Raw genomic sequence first — 23,290 nt, forward strand, 5'->3', positions numbered from 1 at the left:
TTCAAACAAAATGGAGTTTATGAGGATGCCATAAAATTCAGACTCTTTCCTTTCACTCTAAGGGATAAAGCACGTTCTTGGTTACAATCATGCCCTGCCGGAAGTTTTACAACATGGGAGGAATTAGCTCAGAAATGTTTGGCAAAATTCTTTCCATCTTCAAAGACCACAAAGCTACGCAATGAGATAATGACCTTTGTTCACCATGACCAAGAGAGTTTGTATGGAGCTTGGGAGAGATTCATGGACTTACTTAGGAAGTGCCCTCATCATAGTTTGCCCAAGTGGTTATAGGTACAGACTTTCTGTAATGCATTATCTCCTAATATAAAAATTACTCTAGATGCAGCTGCAGGTGGATCTTTTGAAAGAAAAGAAATTGATGAGGCATATCACTTGATAGAAGAGATGGCAAGCAATAGCCATTATCAAAGCAACTCCGAAAGGAAGAAGATTGTAGGAATTTGTGAGATTGATGCCATTACCGCACTCAATGCCAAGGTAGACAATATGGTAAGGAAGTTGGACTTAATTGACTACTAACTCGGTTAATTCTATTATGCAAGCATGTGACAGGTGTAATGGGCAACATGGGATTGGAGAATGCTTGTTAGATTCTTTAAATCCGCAAACTTTGGAGCAAGTAAACTATGTGATGAATGAAGGAAGGAAGAATTACCCGTATTCTAACTCTTATGATAACAGGTTGAGGAATCATCCTAATCTTTCTTATGGGAATCCAAACAACACCTTGAATGCACCACTAGGTTTTTGCCTCAAGAGAAAAAGACTCATGATGGTCTCCTTAATGCCCTCTCTAAATCTCACATGGACTTCATGAATGAAACTCAAGAAAACAACAAAATCCAACAGGCTGCGATAAGGAACTTGGAGATTCAACCAGGATAGTTTGCAAACATGATGGCTTCCCGACCTCAAGGTATGTTACCTAGTAATACCGAAAAGAATCCTAAAGAATAGGCACAAGCTATCACCTTGAGGAATGGCAAACAATTGGAAGATTCAACTAGAAAGGAGGAAGAGAAGGAAGAGCAGAAAAAGAACCCCATCATTGACCTTGAAGAGAAGGAGGAAGTAAAACCTTATGTTCCACCAGTTCCTTTTCCTCAAAGGTTAAAGAAAATACAAGACGACAAAAGTTTCCTAAAGTTTCTTGATGTCTTCAAAAAGCTTCAAATCAACATCCCTTTTGCTGAAGCCCTTGCTCAAATACCCAATTATGCAAAGTTCTTGAAGGAGATCCTGAGTAAGAAAAGGAAGATCGATGATCAAGGAACGATAATGTTGATAAAGGAGTGTAATGCAATCATTCAAAATAAATTGCCTCCAAAATTAAAAGATCTAAGAAGTTTTTCTATCCCTTGTAATATTGAAAATCTTGATTTTGAAAAAGCTTTAGCAGATTTAGGTGCTAGCATTAATCTTATGTCTTATGAAGTTTTTAAGATGCTAGGGATGGGAGAGCTGAAACCAACAAGGATGTCATTATAGTTGGCAGATCGATCAGTTAAATACCGAAGAGGGATTGTAGAAGATGTGCTCGTCAAGGTAGGTAAATTTATCTTTCCTGTTGATTTTGTTATTCTTGACATTGATGAAAATAGAGGAGGATCCTTAATCCTTGGAAGACCCTTCCTTGCAACTGCAAGAGCATTGATTGATGTGTATGAAGGTAAAATAACCTTGAGGTAGGTCAAGAGGAAGTTGTTTTTTATGTTCTTAAATCTTGTAAGCTTCCTATGGATTATAATGACTGCTTTAGGATTGATGTTATTGATGAATGTGTGAAGGACATTGACACCTTGAATGTAAAAAATAAATTGAACTCTAACAAATGTGACATTAATAATCAAAAAATCAAAGATGAGAAAGAAAGTGAAGTGCCAAAGCAAGAATTAAAACAACTTCCATCTCCTTTGAAATGTGCATTCTTAGGTGAGAATAATTCTTTTCCTATTATTATTTCTTCTCACTTAACACTTGATGAAGAGAAAACGTTGTTACAGGTTCTAAGAAAGTATAAAAAGCCATAGGATGGTCAATTTCAGATTTGCAGGGAATAAGTCCAAGTGTGTGCATGCACAAGATCTTGATGGAGGAAGACTACAAACCTTCAATTGAGCATCAAAGAAGATTGAACCCAAATATGAAAGAAGTAGTCAAGGCTGAGATCATTAAGCTTTTGGATGCTGGTATTATCTATCCAACTTTCTATAGTAGTTGGGTAAGTCTCGTTCAAGTTGTCCCAAAGAAAGGAGGTATGACAGTTATTTCTAACGAATATAATGAGTTAATTCCTACTAGAACTGTCACAGGTTGGAGTGTTTGTATTGATTATAGAAAATTGAACAAAGCAACATGCAAAGATCACTTCCCTTTACCTTTTATTGATCAAATGCTTGAGAGACTTATAGTTTATCCATACTATTGCTTTCTGGATTGTTATTCAGGGTATTTTCAAATACCTATATCTCTCGATGATCAAGAGAATACCACTTTCACTTGCCCTTATGGCACTTTTGCTTATAGGAGAATGCCTTCTGGGTTGTGCAATGCTCCTGCGACTTTTCAAAGATGCACGATGTCCAATATTTTCTGACATGGTTGAGAAGTTCATTGAAATATTTATGGATGATTTTTCTATGTTTGGTTCTTCTTTTGATTCTTGTCTATATAACCTCTCTTTAGTAATGCAACGATGTGAGGACACTAACCTTGTTTTGAATTGGGAAAAATGTCATTTTATGGTTAGTGAAGGTGTTGTTTTAGGGCAAAAAATCTCAGAAAAGGGGATTAAAGTGGACAAGGCCAAGATAGAGGTAATTGAAAAGCTACCACCTCCAAACTCAGTAAAAGGAGTAAGGAGTTTTCTTGGTCATGCAGGGTTCTATAGGAGATTTATCAAGGATTTCTCCAAAATCACAAAACCTCTTTGTAATTTATTGGTTAAGGATGTTCCTTTTGATTTTAATGAACAGTGTTTGAATGCTTTTAACAGGTTAAAGAAAGAATTGATTTCAGCTCCTATCATTGCCACACCAAATTGGAGGAGCCTACCTTTTGAACTCATGTGTGATGCTAGTTATCATGCTATAGGAGCTGTTCTTGGGCAGAGAAAAGAAAAGAAGTTGCATGTCATTTATTATGTTGGTCGCACATTGAATGATGCACAATTAAATTATGCCACCACTAAAAAAGAGCTTATAAATTTAGAGCATATTTGATTGGAGCTAAAACAATAGTTTACACTGATCACTCAACTAATAAATATTTGTTAGAAAATAAAGATGCAAAGCCTAGACTAATTTGTTAGGCTCTTCTTTTGCAGGAGTTTGATTTGGAGATTCATGACAAAAAGGGAACCGAGAACCTTATAGCTAATCACTTATCCAGGCTTGAGTTGGGGGAAGAAGAGTAGGCAGAGTTGCAAATTAATGAAGATTTCCCCCATGAACATCTTCTTCTGGCAAATCTCCAACCTCCATGGTATGCCGACATAGTTAATTACCTTGCTTGCAAGATTACTCCTCCCAATTTTTCTTATCAACAAAAGAAAAATTTTTTTCATGATCTTAAATATTATTATTGGGAGGAACCTTTCTTGTTTAAGTATTGTAGTGACCAACTCTTCAAACGATGTGTGCCAAAAGAAAAGATGCAAAGTGTCCTTCATTTTTGTCATTCAATGGAATATGGAGGACAATTTGGAGCAAGCAAGACGACAGCACGTATTTTAAAAAGCGGTTTGTATTGGCCTAACTTATTTAAAGATGCTTTTAACTTTGTTCGTCTTTGTGATCGTTGTCAAAGATTAGGTAATATCTCCAAGAGACTTGAGATGCCATTAAACAATATCCTTCAAGTGAAGATCTTTGATGTTTAGGGCTTGGATTTCATGGGACCATTCCCATCTTCTTCTTCCAACCAATACATTCTAGTAGCAGTGGATTATGTCTCGAAATGGGCGGAAGCTGTTGCCCTCCCCAGCAATGATGCCAAAAGTGTGACGAACTTCTTAAAGAAATATATTTTATCTCGTCATGGTACTCATAGAGCAATAATCACAGAGGGAGGTAAGCACTTTTGCAACAAGTACTTAGATTCCCTTCTTTTGAAATATGGTGTTATTCATCAAATAGGTACCCCATATCACACTCAAACAAGTGGACAAGTGGAGGTCATAAATAGGCAAATCAATGAGATATTGGAGACCACAGTTGGCCAATTAAGGAAGGACTGGTCCAAGAAACTCAATGATGCTCTTTGGGCATATAGAACTGCAAACACCAATTGGTATGTCTCCATATCGAATGGTTTATGGTAAGGTTTGTCACCTCCCTGTTGAGTTAGAACACAAGGCATATTAGGCAATCCACTTTCTTAACTTTAATGCTAAAGAGGTTGGTCAAAAGAGGTTGCTTCAATTGAATATGATGGATGAAATGAGGCTCCGTGCTTATGAGAATGCCAAAATCTATAAAGACCGCACCAAACAGTGATATCATATTATTCTGAGGGATCTAAAGGTAGACCAACAGGTATTACTCTATAACTCTAGACCCCGTCTTTTTCCAGGTAAATTGCGATCTGGGTGGTCTGGACCATTCACGATTAAGGAAATCTTTCCACATGGAGCAGTTGAAATAGTGGATGGAAACCAGAGTTTCAAGGTCAATGCTCAACGGTTAAAAGTTTACCAAAGTGGAGATTTTGATCCAGTCAAAACCATTATAAGCCTTGCTCAATCTTGCCTGAATTGGGTCTAGTGAGTTGAGCTTAACGACGTTAAACAAAAGCGCTTGTGCGAGACAACCCAAATTCTTTTCCTTAACTTTCTTATTTTGGTTTATATCTGTTATTTTTGTTATCATTTTCCCAAAATTTTCCTCATGTTTGTTCTTCTATTTTCGGTCAAGTTCTTTTAAGTACAAGTTGAGGCATAGGCTCTAGCTAGCCCAGCCGTGCTCATCCGCACGCTCGTGCTTCAAAAGGGTGAAAACAGCTTTGAAGGTCAGGCCCTAGCACACCTGCGCTGTGCTCCTCAGCATGCTCGTCCTAGGTAAGACCATTTTATTCTTGCATGTCAGAGACTAGCACGCCCAAGCTGTGCCATTTAGCATGCCCATGGCACCCGCCGCCTCAAAAGACTCAGCAGCTAGCACGCCATGACCGTGCTATGTAGCACGGCCGTACCACATTCCAAATCTGCAGTTTTAAAGAGTGTCTTTTCGGTTACCGTGCATCCCTATATATTAAAAGCGTACGCCCTAGTCGTCCTTCTCACTTCTTCACTTCATCTCAAAGCATGCCCCCCTCCTCTCTCCTTCATCTTCATCTTTCTTTCTCTTTCTCTCAACCCAAAAGCTTAGCAAAAAAACCCATTTTCTTCGCCTTTCTCCTTCTTTCACCATGCCTCTAAGGTACAAACGCAACAGACCTGCCTCTTCAATGGCTGTAAGAACTCGGCCAATCACCCGTCCTCTAACTGCTCCTCCTCCAACTGTTCCTCCTCCCACGGCTCCCGCTCCTCCTCCGTTTGAGATCAGCTCACCAGAACAATAAGAAAGGTACAATAAACTCTCTCTTCACCCTATTCTGTCAAATCGTTTTATTGATGAATCTGCTTTAGCATAAGTAAGGCTTAGAGATGCTGTTTTAGAACCCCTTAAGCGTATTGGGTGGGAATAGTTTATTGCCATGAAAGACCTTGTTTATGCGCCTATGAACTTAGAATTTTTGAGTTCATATTCTGCTCTTATTCGTCTGTTGCCTATTGATTTCCCTAGCAAAATTAAATTTAGGCTTTTTGGGAGAACTTATGAGCTTTCGGTAAACGAACTTAGTCACATCTTTGGTTTTCCCACTGAAAATGTCCTTAATCAAATACCCACAGATTTTATAGATCGCAGCACAGACCACTCTGACTGGTGACTTTCACTATAATCCTAGATTTTCAAAAGCTTCTAAATTGAAAAACCCAGCCTATAGATATATTCATAAATTTTTGGCCAACACTATTTTTGGGCGAAGTGAGAGTGATGGAGTGTTGAGTCGAAATGAATTATATTTTATCTGGGCAATAGATCAGGGTATATTTCTTAATGTTGGTTATTGGTTGTGCTTATGATGGGCTAGAGTTGCAAGGGCAGATAAAGGAGCAATTATGATGGGGTGTCGAATTGAATCTTATTTGAGAGTTTGGAACCCTGCTCGGCCAGTTTATGATAGTGTGGGAGAAGGAAAGGGCACTAGGCTAGACTTAGATGTCATGGTGCATATGAAGTTGGTAGAAAGATAGGGGATTCATTTCATATTGTAGGATCCCGAGAAGAGAGTTCTAATGATGATGAGGCTGAGGATGCTAGTGACACTAATATGGAGGAGGGTAATACAACTCCCTTCCTTGGTTTTGTTACTTCTTCTGGTGTAGGTACCTCTGGAGCTGGTCCTTCTTTTCAGAGAGCGTCTAGATTGTCCAACAATGAAGTTCTTGCACGTATGATGTCTTGAATGGACATGTTTGATGCCCACCTTAATGGAATAGAGTACATGATTGCTGACTGATTCCAGTCAATAGAGATTATGCATGGGAGCCTCGACTCTCGTATAGACACCATGAAAGGCCAATATCAGGGAATTGCTAGCCAACTCCAAATAGTGATTCAATTGCTGCAGCCACATCCACCTCCACCACCTACAGATTGATTATTTTTTTTTGGTTCTTTTTCGTTCGCTTTTTATTTTTATTTTCGTTCCTTTTTATTTATTTGTACTCAGTATTTTGGATATTATGTTTTCTTATTTTTAGTGTTTTCTTTTTTTTAGCTTTGGTAATTTCTAGCACCCGGCTCTTATCGTATTTTTCCTTCGATCTTATTGTATTTTTCAATACAATGATGGTAATAGTTTCTTACACTCTCATACTCTTTTATTACATAATTGATAATATGATAAGTTTGGAGAATTGATTTTAAGCTCATTAGGGACAATGTGCTAGATTAAGTTGGGGGAAGGGAAATTTTAGTTAAAATTTTAATTTTCTTTTGTTTCATTAGTTTGATATGGTTGGAATAATTATGAGCAAGCTTGAAAATTATCATAATTCATTAAACTGCGATGAATTTAGTTGTTCTTCGAAACTAGTTGCTATTAGCTTAAATTTTAAATTTTTGACATAACATAATTCATTGATTTAACCATTTGTTTTTAAGATTATGAACACTAATTTTTATAAATTCTATGATATATAGATATGTTTTAATCAAAATTTATTTAACCTTGGCATTCTTAGAACAAATTAGAATTTTTTTTAAGGCAAAAATTTTAAATGCTTACATTTTGGAAGAGATGATTTAGGCATTCTTTGTTGAACTTCATACTTAGCCTAGGCCACCTATGTTAAAGCATGATCTTTGCAACCAATTTGAAGCCTATATCCAAATTTTATCGTTCACCTTTATTAATCCTAGCCATTAACCCAACTTAATTTTCTACCCTAAGTGTAATAATGTATAATTGAAGGATTTGATTTTTATCAAAACATAGCAACAAAAGGGAGAAAATTTCATTAATACTAGCAAGTGAAGAAAGTAGAAAAACTCAAGGAGAAACACCCCTTAAAAGAAGCAATCAATCAAGAATTCAAGTTTGGGGAATTAAAGCAAGGAAGAAATTATGAAAGTATTATGAAAAAGACCTTGCCAAAGTATCTCTAATTTTGAGCTTGTGAAGAACCTTCAAGATTAATCTCCCTTTACAAATAAAAATTTGTTTTGATATAAATGAAAATCTTGATATTATGCATTCTCTGTGCTTTTTGTCTATCTTTTTATCCTTTTCCTTTGTTTAGCTAAAATTATACCTCTAAAACCCCATTACAACCAAAAATAAAGACCTTTTGATCTTTCTAAATTGTATGCATTTCAATTGTGGAGAAGGGATGATTAATTCTACCTATGCGAATGTTGAACTTATATTCAAACATCCTATTAAAAGGTTAAATAATTTTTAATGAAAATTCATATTTTATTTGTCATAGGTTGAATAATTATTGGTGTTGAAAATCTCATTACCTTATGTTTAAATTAAGGATGTGTTTTATTTAAAATTGAATTTTTGCTGGAATATAATTAGCATAGGAAACACTTGATTTATTCTCCTGTTAATGATTTTTTATACTTTTGAAATTGTGAATAATTATCCCCAACCATATTAAACTAGCTTTGTTAGTTTGCATTTTTCTCTTAGTTTCTTTTAGGTTTGTTGCTTGAGGATAACCAGTGGTTTAAGTTTGGGGACTTTTGATAAGTGTATTTTTAGAGTAATTTTAATATAGTTTTTATTAGGATTTTTTAGTAGTTTTAATTACTTTTATTAGTTTTTATTTAGTTTTATCCATATTTTTGTTCAAAGCTTCCTTAAAACATAATTTGCTTGATCTTAAGGAAATTTATAGGATTTTGGCACAGAAAAGAGCAAAATAAGGCAAAACACTCAAATTTTTGCACGCCCCAGCCGTGCTATCTGGCACGCCTGTGCCAAAAGAGGACATCAATCCAAAGGTGTGCTTGCCTGAGCAGGCCCGTGCTGCATTCTATCTTGGAGACTCAGAGCCTACATGCCCGTGCCACAAATTCTTCTCTAGACGTGCCCCTGAGCAAGGTCCGTGCTGAACCATCCTCAGAATTAAGCTCCGGTATGCCCAGCCTATGCCTCACAGCACGCCCATACTAAAAATCAAGTGTTGTTTTGAGCCGAAAACGCCAACCAATCTCTACCACTTGCGTGGGTCCACCTGAGATACGTTCCTGACGTGCAAATCAAGTTCTAATCCTATTTAGGCACATGAGAGAGTCCTAATTGAGAAGAAATCCAAAGCCTAAATAGTTTCCTAATTCCAAAAGATTTCTTACTCAATGAAGACTCTATTTCATAAACGAAGTCGGATTTTCACCCAGGAGGTCTATATAAAGAGGGAACAGATTCATTGTAAGATATCTGGTTCTACTATCTTCTGTTCTATTGTTTTCTCTCTCTCTCCAAGACTTCAAGCATTCAAGATTTGTGTCAAGATTCAAGGAAGCCATCCACGTTATTTGTTGACTAGTTTTTATCTCTAAACTCTTACTCTTGGTTTTACTTTTCGTCATTCACATTGATTATGAAATTATTTTCAAGTTTAATTGAGTTTTATTTCATTACTATATCGAACTAAACTCTCATACTAGCTATTTGATGTAGCTTAATTTCTTTTCCAATTTATAATATTAGATTTGTTTTTCTTTGTTCAAAGTATAATTTATTATTGAACTTAATGTTTCCAGGCAGAGTTTCTCCCCTGGATTGATTTATTTCATTAATCACTATCAGGAGAAGGGATTTTAATATGAAAAAGATAATAAATTACATGAGAATAATAACTTGATGTAGAAGCTATATGGTTTGACTCATGGGAGGTTTTCATAAGTTAATGACCTTAGGTTATGAATTCACAAAACAAACCATAAAACTTAATGATTTAATTCATGTTTGATTGCGCTATTGGAAGATTGGTAATTAGACCGGGTTAAAATAGTTAACAATACATCAGGAGAGCTTGTTAGTGATTTTAGGCTTGTTTCCCCTACTTGAACAATTAAAATTGATTAACAAACTAACAATAAGTTGGATAGAACTAAGTGAAGTAAAAAATACCTAGTAGCTTTTAAACCTTGATTTCTTTTAATCAAAATTGCTTTGCTTGATTTCTTTTTATTCTCTTTTATTTGTTGAATTTAATTTCTTAAAATACTTCCCCTTATTGCCGTTTAAATAATAGTAGATTAATATAATTTTGGTACTTAGTATACAATCCTCGTGGGAACTATACTCTACTCATCTTATATTACTTGTTGCGCTTCTGTACACTTGCAAAAATCATTGTCAGAAAGCATGAAACCCCAGAGAAGATTGAGGCGAGATTAGAAGTCCATAATCAACAGTATATTTGAGATACCGTAGCTATCTTTTAAGTGCATGCCAATGGTGTGGATTTGGATATTGCATAAATTGAGAAAGTTTGCCAACAGCATAACTGAAGTCTGGCCATGTCTATGTAAGATACTGCAGTGCTCCTACAGTTTGCCTGTATCTAGTAGCTTCATGAGACACAGCTGAACTTGATGACTTGACAAGAACATCTTTCATAGCCATTGGTGCAGTGATTGGCTTTGCATCCTCCATTCCAAGTTGTTCCAATAATTTGCGAATGTAATGGTGTTGTGACAAAAACAAACCCTTGGTTATTGTATGAATGTCAATTCCCAGAAACAAATGTAGTGATTGAGGATCTTTGAGAGAAAATTGACAAGATAACATGTTGACAAACTTGTCAATAAAACTTCTGCTATTTCCTGTAAGTAAGAGATCATCAATATATATAAGGAAATAACAAACCATAGAACCCTTGGTGTCGATAAGTAATGAGTGATCACCACTTGATTGAACAAAACCATGCTCTAATTCATAACCTCGAAGAGCTTGATACCAAGCTCATGGTGCCTGACGAAGTCCATATAAGACTTTAACCAATTTGTAGACATGATTCGGATTGCTTTAATCAACAAAACTAGGAGGCTATCTCATGAATACATTCTCCTGTAAGGGACCATGCAAGAATGCATTATTCACGTCTAGCTGCAAAATAGGCCAATTATTAGTGATAGCAAGAGTCAAAATAATTCAAATCGTGACCGGTTTAAGAACAGGACTGAATGTATTTCCAAAATCAATTCCCAGTCTCTAACTATACCCCTTTGGTTACAAAAACATTAAACTTTAGACTGATTAATTAATTTTTTTTAAAACTGAAAACCTAGTCCCTGAATCCTACTCGTTTTTGGTGATTAGTGCATTTTATCCATTTTGGACCAATGTCTAGAGTCAAATTAGGATTTTTCTTAGATTTTTCCCTTAAAATAAAAAAAGTGGTGACTCCTTTTCAAAGAAAGCCACCAGATTAAATAAGTTTTACTTGAGTTTGGTCAATATGATGAGAATCGATTAAGATAAATGACAGGTCAGGCTAAGGCAGATCGGGCTGAAGAAGAATGGGCTAAAGCGTACTAAGTTATTTTATTATGAGCTAGTTGTTCCATGGGCCTCATATCTCGAGTGATAATATTAACCAATTCATCTAGTATATCTCTCCTCTAATTGTTAAGATCTCAGTAAGGACTTCCCTAAAGGTTTCCTCTTGCTTCATCATGGCAGAGCATCTAGTGGGTCGTTTTCAGTTTCTCCCGACATGGTTCTGTTCAAAACAGGGTAAAGGCACATGGGTCAAACTTATAGTACAAGCATAAGTACCTAGAAAACTATAGGGTTTAAAGTAAGGACATCCCCGAGGAACTAGGGCTTATGTATAAGAAGGGTACACTCATAATAAGAGGTTTCCTTAAATTCTTGGTATAAAGAGTGTATGCATGGACAATGGTGTCCATGAAGGATTCATCACGAGTTGAGCACTTTTCCAACTTTTTAATAATCTCAAGAAGTATTGTTGTAGTGGCACTACTGAAAACCTAGAAAGTTTAACTTAATTGGAATCTAGGGTTTGCATGTAAAAGAATTGTGCATGAAAGATAAAGCATTAAGAGAAAGGCCAATTTGTTACTAATCTTCATTTTGTATGATTATGTGTAGGTGCTATTTTTTTTTATTATTATTTTTTTTTTTTTTTTTTTTTGTGATTGTCATTATTGTTCGTCCCACAAAAGTCACAATATAACTTCTTGGATGACATTCGAAAGCATATGAGGTAATTATAACATTGAGTGAGTGAACCAAAGTTGTCTATCAACCAAGCAATAATTATAAGATTTTAAAATAATTAATTAGAAAACTGAAATTAAAAACAATCTTAAATGCTCAATTTTGTTGTTTATGAGAAAAGTGAATTTAAAAACTCAAACGACTCACAAAATAAAAGGCCAACAAGAGATTAAAAACCAAAAAAACTTGGTATTTTTCAATAGTAAAAATATTCTAAGGGGTATTTGTACTTTATTTCCTGATTCATGATTGGTTTAAGCAAAGCTAACACAAGACATTCAATCATTATATAATCAATTTAATCCTAAATTGAAAAGGTTATATTCTGAACTTACAATTCAATCTAAAGATGTCTAGTTGATTATATTCGCACCTTAATCTCAATTAATTAAACACAAATTAATCTTCATCTTGATCAATACCTCAATTAATATTTTGATTCAAAGTTGAGCACGATCATCGTTTATTCAATGAATCAAAGGATTTAATTAAAAGAGAAAGCAATAAATACCAACCAATCAATCAACTAAAGAAGATCATATATTATGTAATACTCTTTATCCGTTCAATAAAAATCGAATCAGGAATGCCACATTTGGTGCCAAAGGCAGTACTACTAAGAATCTGTAAGCTTGTAAGCCACTTATTAACAGATAAATCTCTAAGCAAGCTTTAGTACACGTCACATACACATATAAATTAACTGAGTACACATGCTCATAAAATTTTTCATATACTCTTTCATACCACTAGTCATTTATATATACATGTCATAGTCACTAATCACTTAATAATCTAATTCCAAAATATAGAAATATCTACCCAAAATGAGTGTAACTCTAGTCTCGATATATATCACTGGCTATCTACTAGTGATACTGTTACTTTTCTCTACCTACGCTTGATAAAACAATGCACTAAGCGATGATGGCTAGTGGTGCTCAAAAATTCTAAATAAGAATAATAGGTTTCTTAAAATTCTTATATAAATTTTGCACTTATTTGATATTTAAAATTATTTTACTAAAATGCAACTAATTGTTTATTAAATCTATTTCAGATCAAATAAGAATATTAAATCTAATCTTAAAATAGTTCCATACAAAACCTTTCTTAAACTTTAAATGGAGATTTTCTTTCAATTTGACCTTTAGTGCAAACCCATATGTTTTATTTAAAATCAAAAATAACTTTAAGTGTGAAGTAATATCAAATGATATTTAATTTATAAGAAAAAACAATAATCTTATATAAATAACTTCTACCATTTAAAGCTTCTTTTATAACTTTGAGATACATTTTTTATGACTCATATATATATATATATATGCACTTTGGGTTTGCGACGTGGAAAATAACAAATTAGCATTGCACTTAAAGCGTATATAATAAAAGAGTTCGTCACAAATAATAGTTGTATTTTTATTCTGTCTTAAGAATTAAATGAAATATCCTTTTAACTTAACTTGCACTTAATTAAATATTAATATCTTTAAAATCACTCTCATGATGCTTATCTTTTATTAGGTATAAATAGGACCTTTCCTTTAAATTCACTTAAAATTGTTTCTACATCAATTACACTTTAGTACCATCTTAAATCTTCAAATTTCTCTTTTTAAAACCAATAAGAAACAAATGAATTTCCTACTCATTGACCTCCATTTGAAAGACATTAAAACTTAAGTTTTCTTTATTTTTAATATTCTTAAATATATTAATCACAAAAATTTAGGTTACTAAAAATATCGTTTGCAGACATAGATATATATACTTGAACACTTAGAAAACATTTAATCAAATCCACCAATTTATTTGTTTCTCTTATCTTATTAAATTATTACTAAAAATATCAACTACTTCTAATTAATGATTTAATTCCTAAAATAAATAAAATGTTGAGAAGAAACCAAATTATCCAAATGAATGTATCAATCACATACAATAAAAATTGAAATATTACATATACATGTAGCATTAGCATTATAAAAAATTGTCATTCCAAATCCCATTATCATTTAATTACTTATATTTAAATTTAAATAATTCCAATCATTTCAGATCACTTGGCAGAAAATCATTTTAGATTACGAGCAATCATATTTCACAAAATTACTTTCTTAAATTTATTTCTTAAATTTATTTAATTATTAAATGCTAACTGCACATCAAAATCATATTTTAGAATTGAAATTCTACTTTTTAGAACAAATTAAAAACTATTTGCGAAATCATTTATTTAAATAGACCATAATAATCTTACTTTGAGAGAATACAAGAAAACACATTTTTCTTGTTTTTATATTTTATACCAAATTAAGCTTTTCAAATTTTTCTGTATTCATACTTTCAAGATAATGAACATATCACACTTATCTATATATAAAAATACCAGTAGTACTTTAATTATATCACAACATAAAATACTATTATTCTGTTCTTATTGGATTGATTATACTTAATTAAAACACACATGATTATCCATGGTTCAACGTTTCTTGATTTTCTTTTAGAATACCATTAAAATTAGAAAACAACCTAAGAAAATTATCTAATCTAATACATGAATTTAGAACACCAACAATTTTCATTTATCTTTGTTCAAATCAGTATTAAAGGACCAGTTTAAAATTAATTTTGCTTTAAAATGAGAGTTTCTGCTGTCATCTCTTCCATTTATGTATTTTGCCATTAACAAGTTTTTCTTAAGATCATATAGCCTGTGAAATTAATAATGTCACTCCAATGTCATAAAATCAGAAGCTGAAAGTTCTTCCTCAATACAATTGTTCAACAGAGAGTTCATACACACCAGATACTAGTACATGTAAAGCTGAAACATGTCTAATATATATATATATATATATATACAAACAACTTCCCCAGCTCATTGACATTATTAAGCTCAAATAAGAGGAGTATATAAAGACTGACAGACTCTGAGTTTGTGAGTCTGAAAGCAACACTAATAGTAGATTACTTTACTAATTGCTAGTGTATCAAGTTTCCTCAGCTACTTCCCATGCTAACAGAACAGTTGGCTGCCTCTACTCGGTAATTAGCATCGGAATATCATCACTTGGAGCTGGAAGCTGCAATTTACGACAAAAACAAGCAAAAATTCTAAGTTTTGAAGAAAGTGAAGTATAAATGGTTGAATAAAGATCAAAACTTGTCCTAGGAGAATATATCAATTTACAAATACAATTTATATAACATGTGCTCTTTTCCGGATATTATGGGAATTAAGGGGAACTTGAGCTTGATCTTTTTATCAGATTGAACATGTACTTACCATAGGATAAGCCTATGAGTGAGTTTCTGAAGCAATAGTTAAGAAGACAATTTACATTTCAGCGCTATATATAATGTGTTTGATGATAGAAAAGTGAGAATTTTGACCTATCATTTGAGATGATAGTGCTTACAATTAAACACAAGTCCTAAAATTTAACAATTACAAAAATTACTTATCCTTTAATTTATCTGCAACCTAACTTTACCTTACCAGCAATCGGTTTTACAACCATCATTCAACTAATTGCCTATTATACAGATGTAACAATCCAAAATAAGGTATGCAAGCCCAACAATACTCAAATTGATCAACATCCATAAGAGAGTAATTCAACCAGCCATTGATTCATTCACAGGAAATGAAAAAGCTTCCCTAGAAACTCCATATACTTATCAAACCTCGATACCTCCAACTGAAACAGAATCGGCAATACCAATTTCAAATTAAATAAAATATGCGACACAAGCTGTTAATTTCCAAAAACGTTGAAATTCAACTTGCCATCTATTTATAGAAAATGAAAACTTTGCTTTAAGCTCAAAACAACCTAACAGCTCCAAAAAAAATCCCACCAATATTAAAATATTGATCAAATCAAAACATATCCCACCATTTTATGTAAAAGGAACTTTCCCATTGATGATTTACATATCAATTGAACCCATCTATAAGTTCAGAAATAGTAAGGTTACATATATTAATTTAGAAGACAATTTCCTCATAAGCAAAGTCCATTTTAAGTGTCACAAACACTAATCTTTTTTTTTTTCCCCTTAATTTGAAATTATAGTTTGGTTCCTAATTCCATTAACGATAGATAAAATATCAATTACACAAAAAAATTAATAAAATTAGCATGAATTTGCAATCTTAGCTATAATTCATCTCCTCAAGCATACATAATAGCATGAACTATCATCAAATGATCAATATTAGAACAGAATTAAGACAATAATCATTCAAAGTTCAAATGATTAATCTCAATAACTAAAGAATTTTATTAAAACATAAAAATCACAAAAACCCAAGATCAAAATTTAACAATACCTCAAGAATCCGATTCCAGACTCTGCCACAAGACCCAGAAACCTTATCACGGCAAGAACGGACGGTCTTGAACTGATCGAGATCAAGCTTCTTATTGATTATACCAACATGGAAGTAAATAGAATCGGACGGTGGCAAATCAACCTTGATCTCATCAACATTTAACCATAAAAAGAATCTTTGGACTTCAATCCCTTTCAAATCCGTGATTGACCCGTAACTCAACTTTCCTGTAATTCGCTTATCGTAATAAACCAAGTAATCAAACTGGATATAACAAGGCTTCTCCAAAAGGACAGCAAAACGGCCGTCATCTGATAGGGTGTAGTTAATCACCGAGTTAGGTAATAACCCACTAGGGAGGCCATATTTGGGTAAGATTTCGTAAACTGAAGATGACTCGTCTTGTAATCCAGTGTTATAGAGAGAAAGAACGGGTTTAGAGAGAGATAGGAAGAGAAATATTGAAAGGAAAGCGAAACCCAGAGAGGAATTTGGATTTGGAGAAGCCATGGAATTGGATTTGCTGGGCTTTAGATAGAGAAAGTGTGAGGGTTTATAGAGAGAGATGGTGATACTCTTTTCTTGTCTGGTTTTCAAAGGGGAAAATATATGATTTACTGTTTGGAGAGAAGACTGGATAATTTTAAATAGGTTGGATTGGCTGGATGGTTTGTCTAAATATTATAATTTATGCTTTTTTTGGTAGTTTTGAATTTTATTTTAAAAATATCCTATTAAAAAATAGTTTAGAATTGGTTCAGAAAGGTATTTTGGCACTTAATTTACAAAATTGATTGCTTAACTAACTCTAAGATTAGTCAAGACTACCTTCCAATTGAATTATTAATTGGTTGCATCTTATAATTGTGATTTTTTTTCATAAATCTCATTGTCTAAATAAGAATGGTTTGCTCTTAATAGAATTGTAATAATTATCTATAAAACAAATTATAACAAATAATGAGTTTTTGTATAACTAATATGAGCGGGTTTTCAAATATATATATATATACTAGTATTGTTTTTCACAGGCAGTTTAAACATGTTGGTATCAAAAGGTTTAAACATATGAGTTTGTACCTTTTCTTTCCCTTTATCCTTCTTTCTTCCCATGGTTCTGTAAGAATTCTCTAGTTAGAAAGTCTGGAATATTATTATCATTGCCTTTAATATATTCTATGTCAAATTCAAAAATACTTAAAAGTGCTTGCCATCGAGCAAAAATTTGTTTAGAGGCAAGGTTTTGGACATCTTTCTGCAGAACATCTTTTGCAGATTTACAATCAATACGAAGAAAAAATTTTTGATTTAAAATATCAGATTGAAATTTATTTATGCAAATAACAATACTTAAAATTTCTTTTTTAATAGTAGAATAATTTAATTGAGTTGGAGTCCAATGACCTGAAGTATATTGGATGATCCTTTCTTTACCATTTACTTTTTGTTTTAAAATGCCTCCATAACCAATATTAGAAGCATCAGTTTCAACAATTTTAAAAGCATTAGGATCAGGAATATATAAGTAAGGAATTTCTTTTACCAATGATTTTATCTTTTTTATTAATTGAGTATGCTGAGTTGTCCAAGGACCAGCATTTTTACAAAGTCTATTATGTAATGGTTTTATCATGCAATTTAAATTGGGATAAAAATCAATTACATAATTTAAACAACCAAGAAAACGTTGTAATTGGGGTTTATTAGTAATTTCATCAGGAAATTTTTCACCAAAAACAAGTGCTCTTTCTATAGGTTGAATCTTACCTTGTTCAATATAATGGCCTAAAAATCTAATTTTAGTTTTGAATAGATCCATCTTTGTTTTACTAAGTGCTAAACCATTTTGCCTAATTACCATACAAAAAGTTTTTAAGTGTTTAAAATGATCATCAATAGTTTGACTAAATATTAACACATCATCAATGTATACTATACAAAATTTACTATAGGGATTAAATATGTCATTCATGATCCTCTGAAATTCAGAAGGAGCATTTTTTAATCCAAAAGGCATTACATTCCATTCATATTGACCAAATGGAACTGTGAATGCTGTTTTATATCTGTCTTTAGGATCAATTTGAATCTGCCAATAACCAGATTTCATATCAAATTTACTAAAAATATTTGCATTGTATAATTTCTTTAATAGGTCTTTTTTATTAGGAATTGGATATCTGATCCATTTTAAAGCTGTATTTAATGGTTTATAATTTATTACTAGTCTTGGAACACCTCGTTCAATTTCAGCATTTTTATTGACATAAAAAGCTGCACATGACCAAGGACTTCTAGATTTACAAATTAATTTTTTATTTATTAAATCTTGAATTTCTATTTTACAATGCTCAATTAATTCAGGATTCATCTGAATTGGTCGAGCTTTAGTTTTAATAGTTTTTTCATCAAAATCTTTTTCATATGGTAAATCTACCATGTGTTGTTTACGATCCCAAAATGCACTTGGATGCTCAGCACATAGTTCTTTTTCCATTAATGTTTGGAGATTTTGAATTTTATGTTTAACAAGATCTCTGCCTAATTGAGTTTGAATTCTATTTAAATGGATATTGTTATTTAAATCTTTTATATTTTCTTCTTTTGATTTTATTAAAGAATTGATTTCTAATATTTTAACTGAATGAGCTTTTAACAAATTTAATTGTTTTGTTTTAGGTTTTTCTGTAAATTCTAATCTAGCTCTACTATTTCTTATTTTGAATTTAATACAATCTTCTTTTACTGAGTATGGTGTTATTAGGTTTATAAAAGGAGTACCTAAAATGACCATATAATTTATTTGAGGAGATAGTAAAAATACTGTGTTTATTTCTAATTCTTGATTTATGATTATTGCATCTGTCTTTCCTATAATTTCAAGTTTAGATTTGTTGGCTGTACTTAATTTTTCACTAGTTTTTAACCAATATCTTTTAGGAACTAGATCAGATTTTATACAGTTTAAATCTGCACCTGTGTCAAAGAGTGCAATTGCATCTATCACAAAATTATTTATTTGAATGTTTATTTTTACTAAATATTTTCGTGAAGTGATTTCTTGTAATAAATTGAGAAAATTACAATCTACATCTTCATCTAATTCATTTATTTTTAAATTATTATCTGGTTCGTCTTCTTCTGAAGAAGAACTGGAAATAAGTTGAGATTCTAATATTTTTATTTTTTTAGAATTCTGTTGAAATTGAAGTTTTAATTCATGAACTTCATTTTTTAAAGTTTTAATTTCATTGCGTAATTCTTTAGTAGATATGTCAATATTCTCTTTTTTCCCTTTATTTTTATTTAAAATAGTGGTTAAATCATAAGTATTAGGTTGAATTTTAGGAGTGATATCTGGTACTTCTTTTTCTTTATCAAAGCTTTGAATTAATTTTTTAAGAAGTTTTGCTTTAGTTTCTTGGTCTTCTATTGTATTTACTACTTGTAATAATGTACTTTGATATTTACTAAGCATATTTATGGATTTGTCGGATGAACTGGAAAAACTTGTGGTAGTCCCTAATTCATCAATTTGATTTTCACTTTCATCAATTTCAGATTCCGAAGAATCAGAATCAATATATAATTCATAAATTTTATTTAAAACATCATCTTCTAATTTTAATTCATGTAATCTTTTATTAAATTTACAAAATTTAGATGTATGCCCTTTTTTTCCACAATTGTAACAAGTCAAATTTTTATAAGAAGTTTTAGTTGTAGATTTAGAAGGTCGTTTATCTTTGTGTTTATAAGAAGGTTTTGTTCTCTTTTTACTATAGAATTTATCTTGACTAGGTGTAGACCTATATTGTTTTTTGGAGTATTTATTTCTATAATATTTTTTAGGTTTAGTTGTTTTAGAACATTGACCATCACATCGTTGGTTTGATATGAAATTATAATCAAATTGCTTACAAAACGATCCTAATTCTTTTTTAGTTTTTTGCATTTCATATTTTAATTTTCTTTGAAGTTTTAAGTCTTGACAAATTTGTAAACCTTCCTTTTGGATTATACTAATTAACTGTCCATATGTTAATTTATTATAAGGAATAGGTTGTCCAAATTGTTGCTTTATATGGTTTCTAACTTTTTCCCCTAAAAAATAAGGTAGTCCAGCCAAAAACTTTTCTTTCCAAAAGCTTTGGTTGGAGTCTTCTCTTAACATTAATCTAGTGAGAAAAGTAGTTTTATAATGTTGAAAATCACCTAAATGTCTACATTTAAGATTACTTAATAATTCGGCATTTTTATCTTTTATGTGAGATGGATCTCCTATAAAATGTAATGAAATAGTAAGAATTAAGGTTGCAACTGCATCCTGAATTACCTCACCATTTTCATCATAAATAGGTTCACCGTCATTATTTACTTGAACTGAATTTAAGATTTCTAAATGTTGTTGATCAGTGAGATGATAATCCCACCAACCTTTTAATTGGCCTGTAAAGCCAGCTATAATGATTTCTGCTATAGCTCTATCTGAAATAATAGATTGAGTTTTATAAGCATTTGCAGCCATTGTCATTTGTTGCAAAATACTTAATATATTATATTCACTTAAACCATCTATGTTCCATTCATAAATAGTTGAAGCATTATATTTAAATTGAGATATAGTATTAGGTTTATCAATTATACCTAGGTCTGGTGCCCGATTTACTAGTTCTCTATGATGATTTATAGGATTGATTTCAAATTGTTTAATATTTTCTGAGTCAGGTTCACTAACATCAGAGTTGGTGTTTTCTTCTATCATGTTTATATTTCTTGATCCTGATGAAGGAGGAGTTTCTGGGGTTACATGTTGGGTAGTGTTAGAACGAACTTGGATTTTACTTAATTGATCTTTTAGTGTATTTACAAATTCATTTTTACTAGATTGAGAAATTTGATAAGGTTTAAACATATGAGTTTGTACCTTTTCTTTACCTTTTACAGTCTCATTTACAATTGGTTTATCTTCTAATAAATTTTCTATACGTTTTAATTGTGTATTTAAACAAATTAAACTGGCATTACTAAAATTATTTTGTTCAATTAATTTATTATTTGTATCATTTTCCCTTATATTTTTAAATGGAGCACAGACAATTTCATGATCTTGATGTTTTAATTTACTAATTGTTTTAGGTGGAAAATCACTTTTAATTGTTTGATCATTTACTATCCATTCTGGTCTTTTATCTCTTACAGTAATTGGATTTAAACTTTTATTAGAAGAATGTTCTTTAATAAATTTATACCAATCAAAGAATTTAATGTCAGTTTGAGTATTTAATTTATAATCTAAATATTCATATTTTAATTCTTCAAAAGTATATTGTTTTAATATCTGTTTCATTTTAAGTAAAATTTTAATTTTAGATACTTCTTTTATTAAACTTTTTTCTATATCGTCTTTATTAAGTACATTTAATTCCCTGTTGAGTTCACTAACATTTTCAGTTATGGCTGAAGCTGTTGGTGATACTGGAGGTGTATTTACTAAATTTGATTGTTGATTAACATAATTATCTACAGGATTATAAACTGCCTGTGGTATAGAATTACTGTAATCAACACCTTTCATTTTTAAATTTGGAATATCAGAAGTAGAAAATCTTGGTTTTACTAATGTTTGAATTATTGGTTTAGGCTCAGTCTCTTTATACTTAGCATAAATAACAGAAGGTATGGATGAAGTAGGTTTATCATTTTCATCTGTAGTTACAGAGGAAGATGACCCTGCATACCTCATACTTTGACTTCTATTAAATTTTAAAGTTACTTTACCATCTTCAAATTGTTCAATTTTTTGCAAATTGATGTTTGGTTTTACTTTATCAATAACTGGAGGAGGTACAACCCCTTCTAAAATCCATTCATCTGGAAGTGTTATATCCTTCCATTGGATGGTTTTAGGAATTACTGTATTTGTTTTAGTCAAATCTGTTTGAAGAAATCTTGTTTCACCAATTTTAGGTTGTAGTTTATATTTAGTACCAAAGGCTGAATTCATTGCCTTATAATGAATTTTATAAATTAACGCTATAGGAATTGATCCTTGTTTCATTTTATAATTATGAGTTTTAATTTCCAAAACTATACTTTCTAAAATATTTAAATCATTTAATGAGATAGTCATATCTGGATAGACCTCAAAGGAGATCGGTCCTTCACTTAAGCTAGTCTCAACTGATCCTAATAAAGAATCTTGAAAATTTAAAAATCTAGCGTCTCTTACTACTGCAAGAATACTAGTATTTAATCCTTCTCTGGTTAAAGGTTTTATTCCTACTTGAATTAATCCTATATGAATATATTTATATTTTTTACTTTTATGATGTTGTAAAGTTTTAGAAGATAAAAGAGTTATTCTTTCAAAAGGTTTACTTAATTGAAAATCTCTTTCTTCTGTTTTAATTACATAATCTGTTTTAAATAAATTAAATTTAGAAACTTTATAAATTTGTTCTTTATCAACTTTAGGAATTTCCCATTCATCAATTGCTTTACTAAAATCTTGCAAAATTAATTCATTTCTATTTATTACTCTTTTAATTTCTGAGTTATCTGAGTCTTCAGATTTATTACTACTAGCCGATCTACACAACAAAGGATCCATTTTATTATATACCAAAAGCTTTAATGACTACCTGGTTATACCCTCCTGGTTATACCCTTTTGATGCCTTTCACATGGGTCTTACTCATGGGTTCAATAGGAATGGGTTCAGTAAGCTAAGTCAAAATAATAATGACAAATGACTTTTGTTGGTATCAGAGCCATTGGATTTAGATCTACTATCTGGATACTTAAATAAAGACTTCATTTTAGTATATATCCTAAGCAGTTCTGATACCAACAAAAGTATTGGATCGTTTTTATAATTGAATACAATAAGAATTACAAACTAAACAACTAAAAGACTTTAATAAAATTGACTTAAGACTTACAAGACTAAAGACTTTGAATTTAAAACAAAAACACGTTACAAAGCAAAACAAAACAAAAGACCCTAACAAAGACTAAAGACTTATAAAAACAATGACTTATGACTTTGAAAATAATAATGACAAATGACTTTAAAGAGATATGCTTTTAATTTTTTTTTTTTTTTTT

General features: G+C 31.6%; 1 protein-coding gene and 1 non-coding gene across 2 annotated transcripts; both read right to left on the minus strand.

Moving 5' to 3' along the window:
• Positions 1-171: 171 nt before the first annotated feature.
• LOC119371147 (small nucleolar RNA R71) lies at positions 172-278 on the minus strand. The gene has a single exon (XR_005178715.1). It is a non-coding gene; the product is annotated as a small nucleolar RNA R71 (small nucleolar RNA).
• A 14,282-nt stretch (positions 279-14,560) lies between these two features.
• On the minus strand, positions 14,561-16,821 carry LOC149494564 (transmembrane protein, putative (Protein of unknown function, DUF538)). Its single transcript, XM_089724560.1, has 2 exons — positions 16,178-16,821; positions 14,561-14,924 (listed from the first exon to the last, which is right to left on the minus strand). Exons 1-2 carry the CDS (start codon positions 16,688-16,690, stop codon positions 14,880-14,882), a joined length of 558 nt encoding a protein of 185 aa, XP_089580686.1. The 5' UTR covers positions 16,691-16,821; the 3' UTR covers positions 14,561-14,879.
• Between the last annotated feature and the right edge of the window lie 6,469 nt (positions 16,822-23,290).

This window comes from Jatropha curcas, chromosome 7 (genome assembly GCF_041381405.1).
Source record: "Jatropha curcas cultivar XTBG-Jc1 chromosome 7, XTBG_Jcur_1.0, whole genome shotgun sequence".
Lineage (NCBI taxonomy): Eukaryota > Viridiplantae > Streptophyta > Magnoliopsida > Malpighiales > Euphorbiaceae > Jatropha > Jatropha curcas.